This window comes from Propithecus coquereli, unplaced genomic scaffold, assembly GCF_000956105.1.
Source record: "Propithecus coquereli isolate 6110/MARCELLA unplaced genomic scaffold, Pcoq_1.0 Scaffold907, whole genome shotgun sequence".
Taxonomy (NCBI): Eukaryota; Metazoa; Chordata; class Mammalia; order Primates; family Indriidae; genus Propithecus; species Propithecus coquereli.
The window spans coordinates 378587-389040 of record NW_012155363.1 but is presented as its reverse complement, the minus strand read 5'-3'; the positions used below and the strand labels follow the sequence as shown (position 1 = coordinate 389040).

The following is a 10454-nucleotide window of genomic DNA, read 5'->3' as shown; positions in this document are numbered from 1 at the left end:
AGGAGTCTGAGGCTGCAGTGAGCTAGGCTGAGGCTGCAGTGAGCTAGGATGACGCACGGCACTCTACCCAGGCGACGGAGTGAGACTGTCCCCCCCCCAAGAAAATACACATAGTTTAAAAAATCAAAAATGCTAAGAAAAATGAAAACATTTTGGTGGTTCCTCAGAAAGTTAAACATAGAATTACCATATCAGCAATCTCACTCCCAGAGGTCTACCCAAGAGAACTGAGAACAGTTCAAACAAGACTTTTACACGCATGTTCTCAACGGCGTCATTCACGGTGGCGAAAATGGGAACAACTCAAACGTCCGTCACCCAGGAACGGACGGGCAAAGGCGGCATGGTCACGCAGTGGAACGTTACCGGCCACGAGGAGTGAAGCTCCAACACAGGCTGGGACGCGGGTGAGCCTTGTCACCATCACGGTCAGGGGAGAGGCCGGACGCGAAGGGCACACGTGCGGGACGCCATGCGCGGCCCAGAACCGGCAAATCCACTCAGGGGAAACCAGGGTCGCTGTGCAGGGGCCTGGGCGGGGAGAAGAGGGAGCGACTGCTAAATGGCGCAGGGTTTCTCTTTGGAGTGAGGAAATTTCCGGAATGGATGGCGGAGACGCTCGCACCACGTTGTGAATGCGCTGAAAGTCGCTGAATTGTGCACCGTAAAGTGGTTAAAATGGTGAATTTGACGACAATTAAAAAAACGTCGAAAATATGTGTTCCAGGCACATTACCTGTTGGCAAGGAAAAAATTAAAAAACAAGTAAAGAAAGAAAAAAATATGTGCTGTTTCCTTGAAAGTGTACTTATTCTGAAGTACTGACAAGAAACGCCTCTCTGGTGTTTTATGTATATGAAGGAATCGGATATTTCAGTACTAATTAAATATGTATACTTGGTGTTAAGATGTTAAATGTACGATTGAGTTAAACATTAAAGAAAAAGTAAAAGTGATCCTAAGTGAGATAAAATTCGCCAATTTCGTAAACGAAGTAGTATCTGCGAGTTGTGAGACTTCCTTCCGTTCGGGACGGGCTTACCGTCCTCCTTTAAACAGCCGAAACCACCGAAACGTGTGAAACGAGGATTTTCACACGGGAGAGCGATCCTGGTCCCGGGGAGCTGGCAGACAAGGTCGGCCTTGTGACTGTCCCACCTCCGTCTGGGCAGAGTTTTCACAGGAGCCTGTCGCGCTGAGTTGCGAAGACGGTAAGATGTTGATTTTGCAGAACAGAGAGCCAGACGGGAGAGAGCGTCGCGGGGGTGGAGGGAGGCCCTGCCCATTTCCTCTCAAGTCTCCGCAGAGTACCGGTCACTCCAGCACGTGAGAAAAACACCCAAGGCTAGGGACCCACCAGGGAGGAGCAGGCAGAACCACCCCAGAGCTTCCAGAAAGCTGGAAATAGCTCCCATCAGCGGGCCTAGAAAAATCTCACAACAGATGGGTCATCAGAAAGAAGGGTGTCACCTCAGGAGTGGCGCCCATTAGCCTTAGGATAGCTGCTCTTGAGGCAAGGAATTGTCGGGTACTGCTGTGGGCGTTGCTGCAGCATCCCTCAGTCAGGAAGCCACTAAAGTTTCAAATTACCCTGAGCAAAACAGGTGGCGGCAGGGCACGTTCCAACCGGCGAGAACCAAGATGGTGGCGGAACACCACCCGCCGTGAATATTCCTCGCCTTGTTTCGCCTGTAAGCAAGCCCTTGCTGAAACAGAAAGGGGACAGGAACCAGGGCCAGTTCTCTTCTGTGGGGAGGACTTGCCTCTGCTCTGTACAGCAAACTTTCTGTAGTTTCTGAATCTTGCCTTCGCTTTATACTGTCGGCTCACTCCTAAATTCTTTCTTGCGTGAAGCCACGGCCCCACTTGGACTTCAAGTGGCTCCCAGCATTGGGAGTCACTTTCCTGTGTCACTCTGGCCCTGCTCAGCGAAGTGGAAGAGCAAGGCTTGAAAGAATCAAACCGTTGCCAAAGAACTTAATTGCACCCAGAACAAGAATATTTAAAGAAATATAAAAATATCCAGCACCCAACAAAATAAGATTCGTAATGTCTGGCATCCAATTCTAAATTACCAGGTGAAAAAGCAGCAGAAAAATAAGACTCATAATGTGCATAAAAATCAATTAATGGAAACAAACTTGGAAATCACACAGACGAAAAAATCATGAGATGGGTACAGTAAAATAGTCATATAACTATATTGAATAATGTTCAGGAAGGTTGATGAAAGCATAAGCATGTTACAGTTAAGAAATAAGATATGTTAAAAGACTCAAATGGAACTTTTAGAGATGAAAAATACACTGGATGAAATTAAGGCAGATTAGACACTACTGAAGAAAAAATTGGTGAACCAGAAGTCACAGCCATGGAAACTACCCAGTATGAAACTCGGAAATGAAAAAGACACGTTAACGTGCACAGGAACAAGGATGACAGCAGATTTGTCACTGGAAGCAATGCAAGCGAGGGGACAGCGAAGCACAACTTAAAAGTATTGTAGAAAAGAAAAGACTTTCACCCAAAATTAAACAACCAGGTAAAATATATTTCAAAAATGAAGGCAAAGTAGAGGTGAGGCTGCTGAGAACTGGCGTTGCCTGGGCGATGGTGGAGACGGTGCTCAAAATGCTAATGGCCGAGAACAAACGCGAGTTCGGGGTCCTGCACCCGGCCCTGCGGTTGGGCCTCGGTCTTTCTTGGGGGAAGGGAGCCTCAGCAACTTCGAAAGGATTCAAGTCATACAAAGTATGTTCTCTGAGCACAACAGAATTCAACTAGAAATCAGTAACAGAAAGATCTCTGGAAAATTCCCAAATATTTGGAAGCTAAATAATATACCGCTACATAATTCATAACTCAGAGACATCAAAGGGAAATTCGGAAGTATTTTGAAGTAAATAAAAATGAAAACACAACATATCAGAATTCGTCAGACGTCACAAAAGCAGACTAAACTTTCAGGACGTTACAAATGCCTGATACTCTCTCGTCTCTGGTCCTCTGCCTCGGAGTTGCCTTCCTCGGTCTTTGTCCACTGCGCTGAATCCTACGCTGTCAGCCCAAGAAGCAACAGAGAGACAGGCTCTCCAGAACAAACACATTTATTCGGGAATAGCAGAGAATTGCAAGTCAGGGCATGAAAGCTATGGCAGGCCATAGGCATACCCCGAGGTCCTCTCCTTTCAAAGACGAGGAGTCCACGTGAGCTGTTTCAAAATCAAAACTTACGAAGACAAGGGTTACACGGATTTGTTACAGGAGTTGGCATTAGCTTACTGGCTGAGACAGCCCAGGCGGTGTCCCCGTGCGAGTGGGGTGTCTGGAACGCTGCAGTCTGGAGGAAGGTCTCGTGACAACTCCTGATACAGGCATGCGTGCGTGAGGGTTGCGGGACAGTGGCCTGTTTATGAGGCTGTGGGTTTCCGGAAAGCGAGGGCTGGGCAGTGTGCTGCTGCAACTCCCACCCAGCAGAGCAGCGGGCCCACAGCCTGCGTGAAATGTGTCGTTGTTGAGCCACTGCGTTCACCCTTCCACCCGGCCAGCTGCAACCCCTGCCGAGCCTCACCCTTACCCTGCGGCTCCCTGCCCTCTCCAGCCAGCACAGGTGCCTCAGACACCGATTCCAGCTGGCACTGTGGGCACTGCTGCTCTTACCTCCCCCAGAACCCCCCCCACCCAGCATCGTCTCTGCTCAGCAGGACACGACTCCCGTGGTGCCTCTTGGTTGTGCCGTCTTGCAGGACAGACTAACTCCCCATCGGCCTGTTCCAGATCCTCTTACTGCCCCCTCGGTTCACCACGAAGATACCTCACCTCCCGAGGATGAGGCAGGAGGATCGCTCGAGCCCAGTTTGAGGTTGCAGTGAGATACGATGATGCCACTGGGCTCTAGCACGAGCGAGACCGTCTCAAAAAAAAAAAAAAACAACCAAAAACCTGTCTGGGCCTCTGTGAGAACATTCTTATTAAAATTCATTAGTTGCTGCAGCTCAGGCTACCCATTTCTTCTTGGTGATTTATGTCTTTCTAAAAGTTTTCCATTTCGTTTGTCTTAAAATGTGAAAGTACTCTTTTATCTTTTAAATCTGTCATACCTAATATTATATATATTCACACGTTTTTCTTGATCAATCTTGCTAGAGCTTTGCCAACTTTATTACTTTTCAGAGAATCAAATTTTCTCTTTATTGCAGTTTCAAATTTCATTTCTGTACCTAGCTTTATTTTCTTCCATTTACCTTCGAGTTTGTCCTTTTTCTTTTTAAGAGATGGAGTCTCACTCTGTCACCCAGGCTGGAGTGCAGTGGCATCATCACAGGTCACAGCAACCTCAAACTCCTGGGCTCAAGTGATCCTCCGGCCTCAGCCTCCTGAGTAGCTCAGACTCCAGGTGCCACCACCACGCCTGGCTAATTTTTCTATTAATATCTTTTTGTAGAGACAGAGCCTCGCTCTTGCTCAGGCTGGTTGCAAACTCCTGGCCTTAAGCGATCCTCCTGCCTTGGCCTCCCAGAGTGCTGGGATTACAGGCCTGAGCCACTGCGCCCGGCCTTTAGCGGTACTTTCTAGCTCAAAGGCCACTTTATCTAGTAGCACAGCCACACCGGCTGCCTTCTGGTTACAATCTTTGTCTCTTAACTGCAGAGCTGAGTCAAAATCATTTTATTAACGACTTTACTATTTTCACATACCAGTAAAATTACCGAGTCTGGTCAATCTGCATTCGTTCTGATCGCCTATAGATTTGGATTTCGTTCTACTACCCCACTTTGTATCTTCCACTCGTCTCAGCTTTTAGGTTTTATTTTTTCTCTCTTCTCTCCTTTGGACTGAGATCTACTCGCCCCACTGCATTGTTTTTCCTTCTCCCGACTTAGTAGACATTGTGTCTATCTATGGTGGTTATCTTAGGACGTACAATTCAAGTTCTGTGAATTCTGAGTGCGAGGATGCTGCCCCAGGGCGACTGAGGAGCAGAAAAGGACACGGAAGGAGGCCTTGGTGCCCCGGCCCAGCGTGCAACCAGCTTCTCCTGAGCTACGAGCCCACCCACCCGTGGCTGTTCCCCTTCCACGTGCTCCGGATTAACACAGGAAGCCGGCAAAGGCCGTTCTCCTGTCCCGCAGCCTGTGAGCCCCGGCAGGGAGGAAGCGGCCACCGAGATGCCTCACCCCAGACCCTCCACACTGCTCCCTCTTCCCCGCCGGCTCCCGCAGCCTGTGAGCCCGGCCTGTCCACCCTCCCCCGGCCTGCAGGGCCTGGGCCGTCTTCAAGGACGAGGCAGGAACGTTTCCCTTCACGTACGTGATCTGGGTGCTCACCAGCTCAGCGCTGAGCTCCACTGCGCCCACGCGGCGTGGAGGAGTCCGCGGGCCAGAGCGATCTGGACGGCGCCACACGCCAGCCTCGCGGGAGGGAGAGGCGCCCTGCTGCGGGAAGGCGCTCAGGCCAGGCCTGCGCGCTCCAGGTCCTGCGGCAGGATCCGGCCCTTCTTGCGGGCCTTGAGCAGGCGGCGCTCCGCCCGGGCCGCCTTCTTCTTGCGCAGGTTCTGCCGCCGCCGGTCCTGGCGCTGCTGCATCTTGTCCACCACGTGCGCCGAGCGCTTCTCCCACCGGCGCTGCCGCTGCGCCCGGCGCTTCTCCTTGCGCTTCAGGGCCTCCTGCAGCAGGCGGGGGTCGTCGCGGATGCGCACGCCCTCCGCCTTGTACAGCAGGTTGGTCCACCTCATCTTGGCCTCCATCTCCTGCGCCTTCCCCTCGTCCTGGTCCCGCAGCTCGTCCAGCCGGCTCTGCCGCGCCTGCAGGCGCTCCAGCAGCTGCCGGTAGTTCCTGCCCGTCAGCGGCGTGAGGTTCCCCTTCACCTTCTGCCTCTTCTCCTTCCTGCGCTGCGCCCTGCCGGCCGGCTCGTCCTCGCCCACCTCCACCTGGGGAGGAGTCGCAGCGTCAGTTAATGGCAGCTGCGTGCACGTCATGCCCTCAGCCCTCCCAGGAACCCACCGCAGAGACCGGCACAGTTACTGTCACCTTACAGATGCCAGGGTCCAGAGAGAAGTCACTCATCTGAGCCAACAGCTGGCACGGCCAAAGCTGGGGCCCAAGGGCGCGGAGCCCACTCACCTTGTTGAAGATCAGCCCTGGCGGTTCCGGGGGCTCCTTGCAGGGCACCTCTGGGACAGCGACGGGCTCAGCGGCCGCCTCCACCTTGGCTGCCTTCTCCTTTGCCCGCAGCTCCTTTCGCTTCCTTTTCTTCCTCTCCCGCTCCTGCTTCCTCCGCCGTCTTTTCTCCAAAGTGGCGGGGGACAGCTCCCTGGTACCGCCCTGGAGGAAAAGGTGGGTGTTCGCACATTAAAGTTCTCCCAGCCGCGGGGTCCTCCAGTCTGGCACATGGCTGAGAAGGAATCAGGGCCGCAGGGTATGCGAGGAGCTCCTCCTGATGCACAGTGAAATCGTTAGGCAAAATGCACCCGACCCGAGAAGGACAAGGGACCCCCCGAGTAAGAATCATGGCTTCCAGTTCCCCGGCAATTACCACGTGCTGGGACACTTCACAGAGGTAGTTTCACACATGTCACCCATCGTCTTATAGATGGGCAGGGCCTAGGCCACCACCCAGAACTTGGAGTCAGGCCTGCACACCTGAGCGCCTGTCCTGACCTATGCTTGTTCTGCTCACCACGTGCCCAAGCTCCGCTCTCCCCAACTGTCTTTCCCGTCCCTGTGCCATCAAGAGAGTCCCAGAGCAGATGGAACCAGACCTGTGCTGCAGGAATGAGGGCCCAGAGCCTTGCTCACCTGAGGAACCAACCATCATATCCCAGGGATGGCTGGTGGGCTTCTCTTGGGAGGGTGAGAAGCTGGGACTGTCCCCCACAGAGCAAGAGTCCTGCGAGAAGGGCCCCAGGGAACAGGCAGGTAGGGGCCAACTTGGAGGGGAGACCCCACCATTCAACACAAAGCTGATGCTGGCTCAGTCCTCGGCACTGGAGCTTCCTGTGCTGGTCACCTCATCTCAGCATCCCTGCCCAACTCACAGGACTACCGGGAAGCTTAGAGAAACAGAAGCACAGCAAGTGCCCAGCCCAGCGTGGCGTTCAGCAAAGGCACCTTCCCAGAAGGAGGGAAGCTGAGCTTCTCTCCAAGGCCCAGCGAGGACTACACCTGCTCGCCCAAAAAAGCAGCTGAGGCCCCGGCGGGACTTACTGCAGAAGCGAGAACAGAGGCTGCGGCTCCTCACTGAGAGCAGACCCCGAGCGGGAAGCACTGTAGCAAACGCGCCCCAGTGCTCCGTGAGGTCCCCACCTACCTGGCCCCGGGCCTCCTGGATCCTCTCGTGCAGTCGCTGTCGCAGAACGTCCAGGGCAAAGAGAGAATCAGGCCCCGTGGCCAGGCCATCTGCTGGGACAGAGACAGGACTGAAGGGGCCTCTCTCTGACCTTTCCCCTCCGTCCCCAGGGCCCGGCATCTAAACCTGAGTCTCTATTCACTGCCCTCCCTGTCCTGCTGGCTCTCTGTGCCACTCATGGATCTGCAGGACAATTCCAGTAAATTCTACTCCACCTTTTCAACCTGGATCGGTCTCTACAACATTCTCCAGGGCAAGCAACTGACCACCTCACGAAGTAGGTCACTGTGGTATGAGAAACTCTTTCTAGGGTGGAAGCCAAACCATCTCGTTTCTTCCTATTTCTGCAGCCTGCAACTCAGGTCCTCAGAGACATGGTCTTGCCCCCTGCCATCCTGGTCACCATGTGGCCTGGCACCACCGAGCAGCTCCCATCCGGTCCACCCACACCCCCAACTGTAATTGTTGCTCTTCGAGCATCTTGTGCTATCTGGTGTGCCTGACAGTGCCTTTTCTCAAGAGCAGAGGGGACGCCATTTGCATCCCAGCCCAACCTCAGCCCTGCCCCTGCATGCCCTGGAGCCTCTCACCTGCACGGGCCCCCAGGGAGCTGGAAGTCTCCTTCTCCTTGGCTTCCTCTGGCCTTCCAGCCCCAGGATCCCCTAGAGACTTCTTCCGCAGGTACTCAGCCTTGGGATCAGCAGCCTTCTTTTCCTGCTCCCGGACTTTCTTTTGTGTTTTCTTCCTTTTCTTTTTTTGGGGCCCAGCAACTTCTGAGCCTTGAGTTTTGCCAGCTAGAATACAAAGTGAGAAAGAGTTGCCATCCCAATCTGTGTGCCCCATTCGACAAATAGGAAAGTTTTCAAAGGCTTTGATCCCAGAAGGATGCAGAGAGAATCAGGATGGAGGAGCCACAGACATTTATCCAGAGATCTCAGAACCCCAATCCCGGCAAGCAGACTGGCTACACATACCGAAACCTAGAAATCACACCCTTGACCCAGCGGTTCTGCTGGAATTCACTGTGCACAGAGATTCGGCATCAAGGATGTTCGTCACGTTATTTGAGTGAAAAACTAGGAAAACCTAAATATCCACCTCCAGCAACAACCTGTGGCACTGCTACACAAAGAACTGCCACGCAGCTGTCAAAAATAATGACACAAACTTTCATCTTAATGGGTGCGTAAAACGTTTACATTTTAAATGGAAGAAATGAGCACGTGGAGTAGAAATCGAATTGTCTTTAGTGAAATATACACATAAAAAATGTTAAAAAAAAACGGAAGCAAGTTATGGCTGGGTGATAAGAAAACCTCTAAGTTTTCGGATTTTCTATAACGAATATACGTTCCTCGTATAAAATGGAAAACCTGTTTGGCTCTGGTAGTTCCATGCGAAATCCTGCAGCGCTCCCTCCTCCAGGGCCCAGGCAGCACTGACAGTCCCGCTCCGGTTGCTGCCCTGCTGGGTGTGCACTTCCCGTGCGCAGCCTGGGCGCCCGGGCCGCGCGGACCCTATCTGCGGGGCCCTCGTCTTCCTTCTCCCCACACCCCCCCAGGCCGAAAGGGTACTTCCCGCTGACCGGCCGTCACTCTAACCGCCGCCCACCGGCGCGGGTGGTGAGGCAGCTCAGGACGCCCAGCAGCGGAGAGCCTCTCTTACAGGGCTCGCCCGCTCCCCGCCCGCCGGCAGGTGCCGGGACCCGCGGAGCCAGGGTGGCCGTTTCGGCGACTCCTCTAACAGGAGGGGGCGCGGTCGCCGGGAACGCGTCCTCCCCTTCCCTCTAGCACCCTCTAGCACTTCCCCGGCCCGCGCATACCCCGCTTGCGCCCTGGCGGCTCGGGGCCGGGCTGGGAGCAGATCCTCCTGGCCAGGCTTTGCAGGTAGGCGTCCTTGGCGAGCAGGGAGGCCATGGCTACGGCCCGGCTGCCGGGCCGCGTGCGTCTCACCACCCAGCACCACCCGCGCGGCCCGGACAACCGGAAACCACCACGTGCTCAGGCGCCGCCAGACGAGCGCCGAGCCTCCAGCCCACGGGCTCCATTAGCCAGGCCTGGCCCAACCGGAAGAGGCGCCGGGTAGGACGCAAGGCATTGTGGGCCGGGACGGGGAGCTATTGGGGGCCAAGTCCTGACCTCTGTGACCCCCGCAACCCCGGCCGATTGGGTCCCTGCGCTACCCTCGCCCCCACCCCGGCACGGCGCCCTTACACAGGAGGCGCTCGATGGGTCGGGCTGAGCGGATGGGGGAAGCAGCAGGACAGCAGTGGGGTCTCCGGCGGGCGCGGTTGCGGGGCGAGGCGGGGGCGAGCGCTGAGTCCTCGTCAAGGCTTTGTCTGGGCGGGACCGGTGTCCGGCGGGGTGCGGGCTAAGAAGGACGCCGGAGATGGGACAGAGGAGGTCCCCGGGAGGGAGGCGGCGGGTGTTCAGGGAAGACCCACTGGGGCGTTGACTTGCTCTGAAAAGCAGAATAACAGAGTAAGATTTTTAACACAAGACTTGTCCTTTACAAGAACCCACCGGGGCGGGAGAAAGGAACCCACTACGCCCCAGTTCCTACGCAGGAAAATTAGTAGCTTTTTCGCAAGCTTTTTCGCAGGGCTGCCGGGCGATGGGAAGAGGGAGGTGCCTCGTGTACTCACCTGGGAGGGAGGACTTGGGGTCTTAGACTACAACTTCAGGAGGCTCTTTGAAAGGGCTGCTGCTAAGGTACACCGTAAACAAGAACTTTTCTTCCCCTAAATCTGCCGTGAGGTGATGTTTTATGCAGAGGATGGGCTTGACTGCTCCGATGACTCCCCCGAACTGCAGCCTCCCATTCGGGTATCTTAATACTGTCACCTACTAGGTACAGAATAGGGACCTGCCCTCCTCCACCCGTGTCCTTCCACTGTCTTCCTCATCTCAGAGTAGCACCTTCCTTTCAGGTGCTTGGGCCAGAACCTCGCAGCAACCCTGACTCTTTTTGGATTCCCACATCCATCCGTTCGGCAAATCCGGCCGGTTCTACCTTCTAACTTGATCCAGAATCCGACTTGACCTACTCCCGTCTCACCACCACTCTGGTCCTGTTTTAGATTTAAAAAGACTATACGAAATAACCAC

At 54.5% G+C, this 10454-nt stretch overlaps 1 protein-coding gene across 1 annotated transcript; it reads right to left on the bottom strand.

Annotated features, from left to right (window-relative positions):
- Positions 1-4729: 4729 nt before the first annotated feature.
- SURF6 (surfeit 6) lies at positions 4730-9293 on the bottom strand. Its single transcript, XM_012664699.1, has 5 exons — positions 9170-9293; positions 7938-8141; positions 7309-7397; positions 6123-6323; positions 4730-5929 (listed from the first exon to the last, which is right to left on the bottom strand). The coding sequence occupies exons 1-5, from the start codon at positions 9261-9263 to the stop codon at positions 5450-5452; spliced, it is 1068 nt and encodes a 355-aa protein (XP_012520153.1). The 5' UTR covers positions 9264-9293; the 3' UTR covers positions 4730-5449.
- Positions 9294-10454: the final 1161 nt, after the last annotated feature.